Raw genomic sequence first — 16,298 nt, 5'->3', positions numbered from 1 at the left:
AGGTTTGCCTTAAAATGTATGCCTTTTTCGGACTTTAACAATACCGGTAATACATTTTTTGGAGATTTGGTGGCCCCGCCTCCTCAGTTAACCACACCCACTTCCCTTAGCATTTTTAGATGTGTCCAGAAGAGTGAAAAGTTGAAACTTTTAGCGCAAACATTGTGCGCATCACATGTGAACCCGTCTATACCCTCCCACATCGTGTGTCTGCTGTCAGTGCTGCCTCATTCTGCTCACAGCTGAGGGTTTGATACAATGTATCCAGACTAGACAATCCGATACATTGTAACACCCGATCTGAAGCCGCTGTGAAACAACTTCAACACTTGGCAACTTGTTTCTATAAGCTTTGATGTCACGGTGATCTCCATGGAGAAACGTGTAGTAACGGCCCCCTACAGAGTGGTAAAGGGGGGGGGGGGGGGGTCTGGTATTGCAGCCCAGCTCAATAGTCTAGGATAGCGCCCCCTTTTCCAGAGGCCTTGTCAGGTACTGCACCTTGCCCCATTTTCCAGAAATAGCAGCGTGTCTGTGGCTTATAACTGACATCACAGGTCAGCCTCGCTTCCTACAAACAGCGCCTCTCTTATCTACAGGTTGAACCTGGTACTGCATCTCAGCCATGATTCCAGGACAGCACCCATCTTCCTCATAGGCTCTGTCAGTTTAGCCCCATTTTAAAGCACAGGTTGTGTCACGTTTTGCATCTCATCCCCATGCTTCACATCTAGTTTTCCTCTTGCACATAGGAGATGTCTGGCTGTTGCACTTAGTCCTAATCTGAGCCTGAGCTGCAATACCAGAAACAGCCTGTGGTCAAAAGGGGCGCTGTTTCTGGTGGGGAAAAAAAAAATTTCCCGCTTCAGGAGCAATGCGGTATTACAGGACAGCCGTTCAGAGGTTATACCAGGTTGGCAAAAAGTCCACCATGATGGGGGCCCTTGTGAGCGGTTGTCTATGCTAGGACAGAGCGCTAGCTGGGTGGGGTCCCTGCTGTGTATATCAGCAGGGGGCGCCATCTTGGCACAACCCCTTTAAGAGAGAGTAGTAAGAGATCCGCCATCCACATTCCTAGGAGTTCCTCCTCTCCACCTCGTTGTAATTGACATCTCAAGCAGCAGCAGGGTCACCCAAGGACAGGCGTCACACGTTGTTTCCATCACACCTCGCGCTGTCCTGCGCTTCTCGGCGCTCCTTCCTCATCGTACAGCGTTTTGCCTTTGGAAAGCGATGAATTATTTATTGTGCAGGATTCCCCCGACTCCTTCCCTGCGGGGCGCGAGCCTAAACAAGTGTGAAATACAATGTGTTCTGCTCTCATCCCTGAAGAGGCCGGGCCCCACAGCTGTGGCCCTGCGGACGAGGAGCAGGACGGCCGCGGCCCCCGGGGATGTCACTTCTCCAAGCATCAAGAACACTTCCCAGTGAAAAACCAGCTAGAGGGAAATCAAGAGATCTGGCAGCCGGAAGATCTCAAGGTCAGAGCCGCAGCCCCGGGAGGAGGATGTGCCGTCACACTGAGTTATGATGAAGGATAACAGGGCAGACTGCGAGAGAAATGCTGCAGCGGAGGAGGGCGAGGTGACGCCGGACGCCTGGACAACACTTGGGGGACAGAAGGGTGACGGGCAAGACATCACATCTCCCTTACTGTTGTAGATCAGGTAGCAGATCCTAGCTGGGACTGTAGCACTATGGACCACAGGAAGCTTACACCAGGTGCCCTTAGCCTGCTGACAGGGGATTCGGGATACTTTCCCCTTTCTCTGGCGCCAATTCTGTTCATTGCAATATCAGGCCGGCCTTCGGTAGACTATTCAGTACAAGATGAGAAATGTATGTACACAAAATAGTGAGTGCAGCTCTGGGGTATAATACAGGATGTAACTCAGGATCAGTACAGGATAAGTAATGTATGTACACAGTGACTCCAGCAGCAGAATAGTGAGTGCAGCTCTGGGGTATAATACAGGATGTAACTCAGGAGCAGTACAGGATAAGTAATGTATGTGCACAGTGACTCCAGCAGCAGAATAGTGAGTGCAGCTCTGGAGTATAATACAGGATGTAACTCAGGAGCAGTACAGGATAAGTAATGTATGAACACAGTGACTCCAGCAGCAGAATAGTGAGTGCAGCTCTGGGGCATAATACAGGATATAACTCAGGGTCAGTACAGGATAAGTAATGTATGTACACAGTGACTCCACCAGTAGAATAGTGAGTGCAGCTCTGGAGTATAATACAGCATGTAACTCAGGGTCAGTACAGGATAAGTAATGTATATACACAGTGACTCCACCAGCAGAATAGTGAGTGCAGCTCTGGGGTATAATACAGGATGTAACTCAGGATCAGTACAGGATAAGTAATGTATGTACACAGTGACTCCACCAGCAGAATAGTGAGTGCGGCTCTCGGGTATAATACAGGATGTAACTCAGGATCAGTACAGGATAAGTAATGTATGTACACAGTGACTCCACCAGCAGAATAGTGAGTGCGGCTCTCGGGTATAATACAGGATGTAACTCAGGATCAGTACAGGATAAGTAATGTATGTACACAGTGACTCCACCAGCAGAATAGTGAGTGAAGCTCTGGAGTATAATACAGGATGTAACTCAGGAGCAGTACAGGATAAGTAATGTATGTACACAGTGACTCCACCAGCAGAATAGTGAGTGCAGCTCTGCAGTATAATACAGGATGTAACTCAGGGTCAGTACAGGATAAGTAATGTATGTACACAGTGACTCCACCAGCAGAATAGTGAGTGCAGCTCTGGGGCATAATATGGGATGTAACTCAGGATCAGTACAGGATAAGTAATGTATGTATACAGTGACTCCAGCAGCAGAATAGTGAGTGCAGCTCTGGGGTATAATATGGGATGTAACTCAGGATCAGTACAGGATAAGTAATGTATGTACACAGTGACTCCACCAGCAGAATAGTGAGTACAGCTCTGGAGTATAATACAGGATGTAACTCAGGGTCAGTACAGGATAAGTAATGTATGTACACAGTGACTCCACCAGCAGAATAGTGAGTGCAGCTCTGCAGTATAATGCAGGATGTAACTCAGAAGCAGTACAGGATAAGTAATGTATGTACATAGTGACTCTACCAGCAGAATAGTGAGTGCAGCTCTGCGGTATAATACAGGCTGTAACTCAGGAGCAGTCCAGGATAAGTAATGTATGTACACAGTGACTCCACCAGCAGAATAGTGAGTGCAGCTCTGGAGTATAATACAGGATGTAACTCAGGAGCAGTCCAGGATAAGTAATGTATGTACACAGTGACTCCACCAGTAGAATAGTGAGTGCAGCTCTGGGGTATAATACAGGATGTAACTCAGGATCAGTAGAGGATAAGTAATGTATGTACACAGTGACTCCACCAGCAGAATAGTGAGTGCAGCTCTGGAGTATAATACAGGATGTAACTCAGGAGCAGTCCAGGATAAGTAATGTATGTACACAGTGACTCCACCAGTAGAATAGTGAGTGCAGCTCTGGGGTATAATACAGGATGTAACTCAGGATCAGTAGAGGATAAGTAATGTATGTACACAGTGACTCCACCAGCAGAATAGTGAGTGCAGCTCTGGAGTATAATACAGGATGTAACTCAGGATCAGTACAGGATAAGTAATGTATGTACACAGTGACTCCACCAGCAGAATAGTGAGTGCAGCTCTGGAGTATAATACAGGATGTAACTCAGGAACAGTACAGGATAAGTAATGTATGTACACAGTGACTCCACCAGCAGAATAGGGAGTGCAGCTCTGGAGTATAATACAGGATGTAACTCAGGATCAGTACAGGATAAGTAATGTATGTACACAGTGACTCCACCAGCAGAATAGTGAGTGCAGCTCTGGAGTATAATACAGGATGTAACTCAGGGGCAGTCCAGGATAAGTAATGTATGTACACAGTGACTCCACCAGCAGAATAGGGAGTGCAGCTCTGGAGTATAATACAGGATGTAACTCAGGAACAGTACAGGATAAGTAATGTATGTACACAGTGACTCCACCAGCAGAATAGGGAGTGCAGCTCTGGAGTATAATACAGGATGTAACTCAGGATCAGTACAGGATAAGTAATGTATGTACACAGTGACTCCACCAGCAGAATAGTGAGTGCAGCTCTGGGGTATAATACAGGATGTAACTCAGGATCAGTACAGGATAAGTAATGTATGTACACAGTGACTCCACCAGCAGAATAGTGAGTGCAGCTCTGGAGTATAATACAGGATGTAACTCAGGGGCAGTACGGGATAAGTAATGTAGCATTATATTCTTCCCCCATAGTGAATAACCAGCTCGCTGCACATTTGTATCACATTATTATGTCGCAGCCACCCGGCATGATTTGGTTTTTGGGGCGGGAAACAATTACTGTATAATTAGCATTATTGGGCATCATGTTACGGGGTCCTCGCATCTCGGGAATCCTATTTCACTGTGTTTACAAAATCACTAAACCCTGCGCTCTCCCATCAAATGGTTATATTCAATATGCGCCGTTCTCCAGTTATTGCAGATGCAGCGCCCCGTAGGGCGACTCTGTACACTGGGCATACGTTGAGGAGCGGGGAGGGTAAGATGCTGGCTTGTCATGGTGGCACTTACTAGGCTCCCTCCCGCAGGGACGCACGTAGCCTCGGCCAGGGCAGCGCTGGGCCTCTTCTGGACAGCCCTCGGATAGGGATGGCCAATATACATAGGAACAGGAGATAAGGTTGTCACGGGTGACGCCACCATCCCGTTACCCACCAGAATGACCCTTGGCAGTAAATAAGGGAGCCGCAGACAGAATTAAAGTAGCTCGGTCCCTGGGAACGGTCAGGGCCTGGCAGAACTATACTTGTAGAAAACTTGGTAGAAGGCACAAATACAAGAGACGGCCGTGCAGAGAAAACAGCAGATCGGAGGGGAGTGAGGAAGCACAGGATGACGGCCGTCCTGGGGGCCAAGTTATCGGACAGGAGCCGCTGCTAGGACAGGGGTAGGGTCACTCACAGACACGTGGGTCAGTACCTCTGCACAGGATGACGGCCGTCCTGGAGGCCAAGTTATCTGACCGCTGCTAGGACAGGGGTGGGGTCACTCACAGACACGTGGGTCAGTACCTCTGCACAGGATGACGGCCGTCCTGGGGGCCAAGTTATCGGACAGGAGCCGCTGCTAGGACAGGGGTAGGGTCAGTACCTCTGCACGGGGAGCTCGGCCTTTCCTGGGCACGCTCAGTCCCTCTCCTCCACGGTTCCTGGCTTAGGGAGCCGCTCCTCCTCTTCCTCCATCTCTTCACCACAGCAGGGATGAAGGTCCCCCATGTGCGGCACTTCACTCTCAACTGTGGGAGATAACAGAACTCCCTACCACCCCCAAATCCCTCCTACTTATAAACAGCATAGATCATGTGACCAGACAGATTGATACATTGTAGACATCTCCCAGCAACCTGCAGACATTAACCCCTCACATGCTGCAGCTGTGCAATACACATAAGAAGAGAGTAGACAGCTGCACAGCGCATCTACAGAAGACATGACATGTATGATACTATGGAGGGCAGCAACATAGACTTCGGGCCACTACACATGTATCGACTCCTCGGCCCCCTGGTTGTTTACCGCTTGTTGCCAGGGAAACGCACCGCCTCCTCCATGGACAGAGCGCCATGGCCAGACGGACGCAAACACCTTGAAATAAGATTCCTGAGATGGGTATAGCCTTCCACCTGCTGCCTTTGTGTCAGTATTCACTGCGGTGCTCGCATTCTATTGGATGATATACGGAGACAATAGGAGTTGTTTCCGCCCAATTGGTCAGGCAATTAGAATACAATGGAGTTTAATTAGCGGCAGGAAGAATCTCATTGTGTCTTTTCTGTTTCTCGCAGGTCGGTAATGGGCTTAGATAAGGAGGCGGACCTTGTGCACATGGAGGCGCGGACCGCGGACGGACGTGAGTACCGCGATGGAGCACAATGCACAATCATCAGCTTTTTAATACCTGAAATTTGCATTTTAATTGATCCACAGAAGGCGGTTTGTGCCTGACGGCCGACATCTGCGCGGGTTTTACACGTAGCACCGCTGCGCTCTCGCTGAGGGCTCATTCACACAACATGATCCCCGCGCCTCTCTCAGTCTTCTGGTGGTGGGGGGGGGGTTGCCCGTTTTATGCACACAAAACCCGCTGTCGGCCCCGTTTATGTCCTACGTAAATATGCAAGTAATACACGTATATTGTGCGTATTCACTGCCAAGCGACCGGCACGCATGGCGGTATTCAGCCTGCGGTCTTCATGCGCCTTCGTCCCAGTTTGGTGTGTGGTTAATTAGCTTTTGCACATGTAGAGTCCGCAGTTCATACGTATCCGCACACTACAAATGCTGCGCGTTTCCTCCGCCCCTCTGAGCGCGCCGGAACGGCTGGTTTCAGGCTGTAATGCTGCGGTTTTATTAGACGTCTGAATGAGCCCTAATTTATGCGCAGCAGTCATAAAGCACTGCAAGTCCCAGCAGTGAAGCCGGCAGGAAGGTCATTTGCTGCTCCATGAAGAGCGAAGCAGTTATAGGAGTAGCGAACACTTAAATGGTGCGTTCACCTTCACAACCCGTCTGGAACCCCTCCCAGCGCTTTGTGCACGCAGCCTCTCTGCAGAGCTCTGTGTCTCCATGGTTACAGCCATGTAGTCTGATCCTGCAGGCCTGACAACCGGCACACAGCAGATTGGGCTGATTCTGCCTCTAGAAGTGAACTATTTGTTTGCACGGACAGCGCCATTTTTTGTACAATGTGGACAATTTTACGGCGTGGATTTGAAATCCGTATTGGGAAATCCTCCACTCACAGGATCGGCCTGATGAATCGGACTAAATCCGTTTGCGGATCCGCCGCTGCTACAATCGCAAATACGCCCCAGAAATCCGTCTTCATTGTATCAATTTCTGCCGCTCCTCCCAGATCTTGGCACAGTTTAACCGCTTCATGACTGCATTAGGGTGACTACCCACTACAGCGTGTTTTTTTTTTCTCCAGGGGTCTATGGGACTTGTATTGTTAAAATCGCGATCGCGCAAAATTGCGATTTTGCGTGATCACAATTTTAACATTAAAAGTCCCATAGACCCCTGGAGAAAAAAAACGCTGCAAATTTCGCAGTGAAAAAGAAAAACTGTAGTGGGTAGTCACCCTTATGCAAATTATATATATATATACACGCAGTGCGCGTGCAGCGGGGGAGGGGGTTATATATACATGCAGCGGTGGAGGGGAGTTATATATACATGCAGTGCACGTGCAGCGGGGGAGGGGGGTTATATATACACGCAGTGCGCGTGCAGCGGGGGAGGGGGGTTATATATACACGCAGTGCGCGTGCAGCGGGGGAGGGGCTGTTTACACGGGACGGTTATTGATCAGAATTTGTTAAAAGTAACTAAATTGAGCGAATCGTCCCGTGAAAAGACAAATAAAGGGCTCACTTCTCTCCCTTCTCTCCCTTCTCTCGCTTCTCGTTATCAGTGATTTTAGGTCCGCAGAAAACCATCGCTGGATCGCGGGATTCTCGCACCCCGTTCGGCGTTACGCATGGAAGAATCTACGCTGAGCGAGAAGCCAGTGAGACGCCCGCGGTCCAGCGGTGAACCCTGCCGGTCTAAACGCTCATGATCTTAGCGGTGACCTCAGCGCTCTGCAGGCGTGTAAACGAGGCATTAGGAGACGTGTCCTCCCAAGACCAGCGGCTGCCAGTAGGTGGCGCCATCAGTCGGCACTTAAAGCTGACCGCAGGTCTAAACAGTCAGCCATGCCATTGGCTACCATCAAGCCCCGCCCTGGGCAACATCAGAAACCGCAATATGTTTACTGAAGTATTGCAGTATATGGTACAAGTGATCAAATAATCGCAAGTTCGAGTCCCCGTGGGAACGGCAAGAGGGGAAGAAAGAGATTCAATAATGTCCGAACAGTAAAAATAATGAAAAATATAGAAGTGTAACCCCTAAACCCCCCATAATGTTATCGGCGCAAATGTCGCAATGTTTAATCCGCACGTTGAAGAACAAACACACAACAGAATTGCGCAGCTTTTTGGTATCTCGGCTCCAAACGTTGAATAAAAGGTGAATAAAAAGACGCGTTTCCAAAAATGCTGATAGAAGCGGTGGCTCACCTGCAGACGGCGAGGCTCGAGGCGCCGCCGCCGCGACAAGTACAGCTCTGAATCTACGAATGTGGCGGCAGAAACGCTCTACGTTTTAGGGCCGGACTCACACGGCGTCTATCAGGGTTTTCACGCTGGCGATATACGCTGCGCCTCTGATGCGCGGGTTTACAATGCAGCGGCGCACATGGGCGTATTTCCGCAGTGTAAAAGCGCCCGGCGGCTGCATAGACATCTATGGGAGCCAATGACAGCTGCCGGAGAAGGGAGGGGGGAGGGAGTCTAGCAGCGGGAACGCTAAACTCCCACCCCCTTCCCTGCTCCTCTCCGCCCCTTGCTGACTGTTTGCAATGGGAGGGTAGGATGGATGGGGGCTAAGCTCTGCCGCACCCCCTCCAATTGCTGGCTGCGCCAAGGGTCAGGGAGGGGGCGGAGCATAGTACATTAGCTCCACCCCTGATCCGCCTCCTCCCTTTGCTGAGAGCAGTTTAGGGCGTATATGCGCACGTAAAAGCGCCAACAGCCGTGTGAATAAGCCCTAAGAATAGGGAAACATTTAAAACTATCCGTGTGTCATCCGTGTAGCCGCCCGTCTGGGCGGTACGGTGACCGCCATGAGAACTAAACCTCACCAAAAATGGCGCAATTACTTTATTTCTCCCCACCAACATTTTTATAGTTTGTTTCCAGTAGATTACAGGATTCCACCCCCCCCCCCCCCCCCCCCGACCGCGGCGTCAACCGGAAAATAAAACCATTATGGCCTGGGAAAGGCGGGATGAAAAAAACGGGGAAAATAAAAATAAAGTCTCTGGTCCTGGAGGAGTTCAAAGATGGCGGAGGAGGCGTATTCGGACGGCGCGGACTATTTGTAAAAAAACACATGGGCTGTGATGCGCGTGCAGAGCGTCCGTGTCGTATCGCTTCCCGCGGGCGAGAAGAGGCTGTGAGACGCGAACCCCGTAGTTTGTATGGCGTCATACGCAGGAGCGACGCGGAAAACAATTGCGCCGTGTTCTGACGGGCGCGGCGGCGCAGCACATTCTAGGAGCACGCGGTGCGATGCCAGGTCTGCCCTGCATACAGTGGGAGGTCCTCTGCTGCGGCTGATGGCGGCTGTCCACGATCGCGACTCCCGCGAGGCAGTTGTGACATAAAACCCCTCCCATCGGCAGGCGGCGGCGCCCGTGTGATGTCAGCCCGGCGCTGCGCCTGCGTTTCTGGGGCATCACCTTCTCTGCTACGAACAACCACACGGACCGCCGCTGTTTATTCTAGCGCTAACGAACCGTAAAACGTAGAGCGCGCCGGGCCGCCTCCTTCTGGGGGCGCAGGGGGTTATTTCTGCGCATCCGATGACTAGAATGGGCAAAAAAAATGCAAGGAACGGCGGCAGAACGGCGGCACATCGGTGGCAGAATGGCGACACAATGGTGGCAGAACGGCGGCACAACGGTGGCAGAATGGCAGCACAACGGAGGCACAACGGCGCGCTGACGTTTTTCACAAATCAGGTAATGTTTAGAAATCGCACACCTGAACGCGGTCGCCGATAAAGGGGCCGTCCGAGCGCAGCCCGACAGCACGCCCCAGAATCACACTGCACAGTTTACAGTCTGTTGCCATGGAGACGCACCACTCCGCACCGCCGCTGGAGACGCCGGACTCTGATGAAGACGCTGCGCAAATGTGCTTTCATTTTGTGTTTAGAAGAAATAAAAAAAGTTTGCAAAAAAAATCCACACCCTTTAGGAAAACTACTGATGTGGTGGCATCGCCCCCCGCAGACCGAGCACCAAACATGGCCAGAGACTAAAGTGTTAATGGTGGCAGCGCCCCCCGCAGGCCGAGCACCAAACATGGCCAGAGACTAAAGTGTTAATGGTGGCAGCGCCCCCCGCAGGCCGAGCACCAAACACGGCCAGAGACTAAAGTGTTAATGGTGGCAGCGCCCCCCGCAGGCCGAGCACCAAACATGGCCAGAGACTAAAGTGTTAATGGTGGCAGCGCCCCCCGCAGGCCGAGCACCAAACACGGCCAGAGACTAAAGTGTTAATGGTGGCAGCGCCCCCCGCAGGCCGAGCACCAAACACGGCCAGAGACTAAAGTGTTAATGGTGGCAGCGCCCCCCGCAGGCCGAGCACCAAACACGGCCAGAGACTAAAGTGTTAATGGTGGCAGCGCCCCCCGCAGGCCGAGCACCAAACAGGGCCAGAGACTAAAGTGTTAATGGTGGCAGCGCCCCCCGCAGGCCGAGCACCAAACAGGGCCAGAGACTAAAGTGTTAATGGTGGCAGCGCCCCCCGCAGGTCGAGCGCCAAACTGTTAATGACTTTTAAATGGTCCATTTTCACAGTTTTATACTGATTTCGGTGAAGACTGCGGGCGGCCGGAGCGTCTTCACAGCACTTAGAGATATGCTTTACAGCAGTGGCATGGGCCAGAGGATACTGCAAGGTGGAGAGGACTCATTCACTTCTATGGGAGTGTGCAGGGAGGGGGAGGTGGGGAGCTGTGACCATCTGCCATAGACTACTATAGTACAGTTTTGTGAGCAGGTTTGTTACCTCTACAGGGAGGGGAGGAGGTGAGCTGTGACTATTGTGAATGGTGGCTCCTGTGTTATCTACCGTGTTTCCCCAAAAATAAGGCAGTGTTATTAATTTTTGTTCAAAAAGGTTTAACTTTTTTACATGTATAGCTGCCTGGACACTATTTAAATTGACTTTTTAAATTAACTGTTAGGGCTTAATTTTGGAGTAGGGCTTATATTTCAAGCATCCTCAAAAAGCCTGAAAAATTATTTTGCATCCTCAAACATTCTAGAAAATCATGGTATGTCTTATTTTCAGGGAAACAGGGTGTATATATAAGTGTCACCTCTCAGTGTAATCCTGCCTGTACAGGGAGGGAAGGAGGTGAGCTGTGACTATTGTGAATGGTGGGTCCTGTGTTATCTATATATAGGTGTCTTCTCTTACTGTAATCCTGTCTGTACAGGGAGGGGAGGAGGTGAGCTGTGACACCACACTACTGTTCGGCTCTGTGGTCAGTATGCCGGGAGGGGAGGAGGTGAGCTGTGACACCACACTACTATTAGGCTCTGTGGTCAGTGTGCAGGAGGGGAGGAGGTGAGCTGTGACACCACACTACTAGTAGGCTCTGTGGTCAGTCTGCAGGGAGGGGAGGAGGTGAGCTGTGACACCATACTACTAGTAGGCTCTGTGGTCAGTCTACAGGGAGGGGAGGAGGTGAGCTGTGACACTACACTACTGTTAGGCTCTGTGATCAGTGAGAGGACTGCAGGATTTTAAGATTTTATCAAATATAGCTTTTGGCATCGTAACACATAGTTAAAAGCTGCTCAGCCCTCCGGCCCCGGGTGCGCAGTACAAGAAGCGGATGTTTCCGGGGGGCCATTTTCTGATGATGACACATGTGTTTTACATGAGTATATCCAGTAGTTTAGCGTTCACATCGCCTTTCTATTTGTATGCTAATTAGCCGCATTGTTTACCTGCCGCTGCACCAGAAGCTCACCTGAGCGCGCTGTAAGTCGCTGCTTAAAGCCGCCCACCGCAGACTTTCCTTTGGCTTTTTGCCTATTTGCATTTGGGATTTTCCGCCGTCTCTCTGGTGGTCGGGACGCGTGCGCCGCCCTACAAGCCACTTCTCTAAATATTTGCCTGGATTTCAGCTCAAGCGGCGGAGTTCTCCGGTCTGCTGAGGTGGAAAGGCTTAGCGCTCCGCCGCCGTGTGAGCATGAATATGGAGCAGAGCAGCATCAGGCGACCTCTAGCAGGCGGACGCCGCGGCGCTGGGTGTCGGACGCCGTTCATTATTCATCGGATAACACAGAGAGGTGAAGAACATAAAAGACGGGGAAAACGTGCAAAGTGGCGAGAGAACCAACGCAGACACACATACCTCCATACAACACGGCCCTTCACTGCCCAAATAATACCGCCATACAATGAGTAACCGCTCCATGCCACATGAAAATAATACCGCCATCTGGTGACTGGCTGAAGCCTGCATGTAGGGTGCAGGTGAAGCCACCATAAAGAGCGCACAGCCAAATATTCAGTCCACGGAGGTCCCTTCATTCTTCACCAGGCACAGTGCTGTACGTTCTATAGTGGCCACCCGCTGTACTGCTGCTTTGTTCCATCGAATGGAATGGGATTGGGTTGCAGTACCAGGCACAGCCACCACCAGACAGACGGAGCTGCGCCTGGCCAATAATAAAAGAGCCGCAGCACTGATCAGACGATTGGTATGGGTGATGTGAATCAAACAATGATAACCGACCCCGAGGATTCATCATGGGTACCAAAGACCCCATCCTCACCCTGTGCCCGCCCCATACCCGCTGCAGCAGCTCAGTCCGCACACATTTTAGGGATAAGTAGAAGCAGATCTGTTTTTTGGGGTTACAGTTCGGAGGGTGGAGAGGCTCCATTGTTGTGTTCCTCCGACCACTTCCTAGTGACCCGAGCGCGATGACATGGAGCGTTGTCCCCCGTTAAGATGGCGCTGTGGTTGGGGAAGACTTCCTGAAGATGTGGGTGCTGATGGTCAGCTGACCGGTCCCCTGTAGCTTTCACCAGTCAAGGATTGTGGCATGATGCCCAAAGCTCCCCGCACCGTAACACCGCCACCACCCACTGCTGAACCCCAGCGGTGCGCCCACAGGACACGGCTTCATGCTGCTTACACCAGGTACGGATCGGACAACCATATGGTTCAGGAAACGGGACTCCTCACTCCAGGCGACCTTCCCCTACGTGTCCACGGTCCATTCACATCTTTGCTGGGTCCAGAGAAACCCAGGAGCCTGCGGGCACCAACAATGTACCCGCGGTCAAAGTCACTCAAGTCACCACGTTACCCAATGACTGCCAGAGGGGGCAGCGCATCACCTGAGAGCACCATTACATGGTACCGCGATACTGATCACATGGTGTCACACGTAGAGGCATGGCCCACCCGCAGACCCCTCCACCTACCCCCCACACACAGACACCCCCACCCATCGCAACCCGCAGACCCTCCACCGCTTCCCACCCGCAGACGCCTCCACCTACCCCCCACCCGCAGACCCCCCACTGCTCCCCACCCGCAGACCCCTCCACCTCTTCTCACCCGCAGACCGCTCCCCACACGCAGATCCCCCACCACTCCCCACCCACAGACCCCTCCACCTCTTCTCACCCGCAGACCGCTCCCCACCAGCAGACCCCCCACCGCTCCCCACCCGCAGACCCACCACCTAACACCACCCGCAGACTCTCCACCGCTCCCCACCCGCAGATCCCCCCACTGCTCCCCACCCGCAGACCCCTCCACCTCTTCTCACCCGCAGACTGCTCCCCACCCGCAGATCCCCCACCGCTCCCCACCCGCAGACCCCTCCACCTCTTCTCACCCGCAGACTGCTCCCCACCCGCAGATCCCCCTTCGCTCCCCACCCGCTGACCCCTCCACCTCTTCTCACCCGCAGACCACTCCCCACCCGCAGATCCCCCCACTGCTCCCCACCTGCAGATCCCCCACCGCTCCCCACCCGCAGACCCCTCCACCTCTGCTCAACCGCAGACCGCTCCCCACCCACAGATCCCCCACCGCTCCCCACCCGCAGACCCCTCCACCTCTTCTCACCCATAGACCGCTCCCCACCTGCTGATCCACCCCACCGCTCCCCACCCGCAGACCCCCTCCACCTCTTCTCACCCGCAGACCGCTCCCCACCCGCAGACCCCTCCACCTCTTCTCACCCGCAGACCGCTCCCCACCCACAGACCCCCCACCGCTCCCCACCCACAGATCCCCCACCACTCCCCACCCGCAGACCCCCCACCGCTCCCCACCCACAGATCCCCCACCACTCCCCACCCACAGATCCCTCACCGCTCCCCACCCGCAGACCCCCCCACCGCTCTCCACCTGCTCCTCTTCCAGAGCTGACTGGTACTCCGGCTCCTCCATTTATTATTCATGGCCCCCACTGATCAGGATTCCTTTTGTTTTGTGTTCCCTTTGATGTTTCTTTCATCGTTTCTCGTCTTTGACTTTCATCGATGTCCTTCCTTCATGAATATGCGATGGGACTCGGGAGATGTGTCTGCGGGCGCCGCTCTCCTGCCGGACATGTATGATGAAGGCCGGAGATCAGACAATGGGCGCAGCTCCTCCTCACAGGTCGTTTATGTCACACGAATGATGGGGCGCCATCTAAACGGTGGACGGCTTCACCCGCCGGTGTCAGACTGGGGGTCCTGGGGCGGCAGATGACCCCCATCCAGGTATACAGAAGACGTCCCCTGTGGTCACATGGTGCAGGCGGGACGGATCACATCCACAAGAATCAGACCCCAGTGAGAAGTGACTGCGCCAAAGTCTGGACATTTAGGACGCACCATGCCTGGGACCCCTGGAGGGTCTTCTGGTACTCGGATCATTCTGGGGACCCCCCTCTCTTTAGTTAGTCCGTATTCACACATAACGCTCACGAGACGAGACGAGAGCCGGCGATGTGCCGGGCGTCTTATTCAGGTGGGATTCCCTCACTCAGCGATGCAGCAAGATGGTCTTATATTTGGCTGATATTGGGCGTGACTTCCTGCGGGACGTACAAATCGCATTGCGTGCCAAGTGCAAGTGTGACGCAGCGCAATTCTCAGCAATATCAGTATGCAGCAGGCAGCGCACACCGCGCTCACGGGGAGCCATGTGATTGTAAAATGCTTCGCACGCAGAAAATCGTTTGCAAACGCGGCATCAGTTTGAGTTTCCCGGAGTGACATCGCGCAAAGACTAATGTCAGACGGGCGAGCGTGATATCAGGCCGGGAAAGTGCGATGACCCGTTGGGAAACCTCACATCGCCATCGCGGGCGCCGTGTGATGGGCTTTCTGGCTCCATTGAAAACAAGGAAGCGAGGCGTCCCGAGGAAACACCCAGAGAGGCCGTGCCGCTATCCTTACTTTAACATGCCGACTCGGACGTCGCGGTGCCGCAGCTGCGTACTTTCATTAAGATTTAGAAAATGGCGCACAGTTAATACATTTGACACTTTTTGTCACGCCCGGGCCACACAACCTTTTTCTAGACCTTTTTCAAAACTGTCAGTCAGGTGTAAAAAGTGTCTAAGGCCTCCGTCACACAAGCCGGGCCCAAAGACCAACGCTCGCGTAAAGATCGAGTGAGCGGGCAATGATTTACACGCAGAAGACCCGAGCTTCATGGAACAGCCGCCCCAGGAGGGGAGAGCAGAATCCCCGCAAGGCCACGGGATTTCCCCATAGCAGGGAGAGAGGGAGTGGGCTATAGGTTACTCCCCCATAGCCTTGTTCTCTATCACTGCTTTAAGGACCCCTATGGGATATCTCAATAGCGGAGAGAGTGGGTGGGGCTATATGGCTTCACAAAGGGATTGCTGATAGTAAGGAGAGAAAGCGGAAATAAGGGGGATTTCCCCACAGCAGGGAGAGACTGAGCCGGGCTATGAGTTAATCCTCCATAGCCTCGCTCTCTCTCGCTGCTATGGGAAAATCCCCCATAGCTACGTAGCAGGTCCTGTCTTTGGTGTGCACCACGGAGCTACATGTGACATGCAGAAGGTCCTGTCTTTGTTGGTGCACACCACAGAACTGCATTTGACCTGTAGCAGGTCCTATGTTTGTTAGGTGCGCACTATGGAGCTACATGCGACATGCAGCAGGTCCTATCTTTGGTGCGCACCATGGAGCTACATGTGACATGTAGCACGTTCTATCTTTGTTAGGTGCGCACTACAGAGCTACATGGGACCTGCAGCAGGTCCTATCTTTGTTTGGTGCGCACCAAGGAGCTACATGTGACCTGCAGCAGGTCCTATCTTTGTTAGGTGCGCACTACAGAGCTACATGTGACCTGCAGCCAGTCCTGTCTTTGGTAAACACCACGGAGGTACATGTGACCTGCAGCAGGTCCTATCTTTCTTCGGTACGCACCACAGAGCTACATGTGACCTGCAGCAGGTCCTATCTTTGTTAGGTGCGCACCACGGAGCTACGTTTGACCTGCAGCAGGTCCTATCTTTGTTAGGTGCGCACCACG

General features: G+C 52.6%; 1 protein-coding gene across 1 annotated transcript in view; it reads left to right on the top strand.

The window, feature by feature from the left end:
• SORCS3 (sortilin related VPS10 domain containing receptor 3) overlaps positions 1-16,298 on the top strand; it is an 810,393-nt gene that overhangs the window by 492,890 nt on the left and 301,205 nt on the right. The window contains exon 6 of the mRNA XM_066601804.1: positions 5,928-5,992. Within this exon, the coding sequence (XP_066457901.1) occupies positions 5,928-5,992 (65 nt within the window). The remainder of the gene's footprint in view (positions 1-5,927; positions 5,993-16,298) is intronic.

The sequence above is a fragment of the Eleutherodactylus coqui genome, chromosome 4 (genome assembly GCF_035609145.1).
Source record: "Eleutherodactylus coqui strain aEleCoq1 chromosome 4, aEleCoq1.hap1, whole genome shotgun sequence".
NCBI classification, from domain to species: Eukaryota; Metazoa; Chordata; class Amphibia; order Anura; family Eleutherodactylidae; genus Eleutherodactylus; species Eleutherodactylus coqui.
The sequence above is the reverse complement of the archived record's forward strand: the minus strand, read 5'-3'. Positions and strand labels throughout refer to the sequence as shown.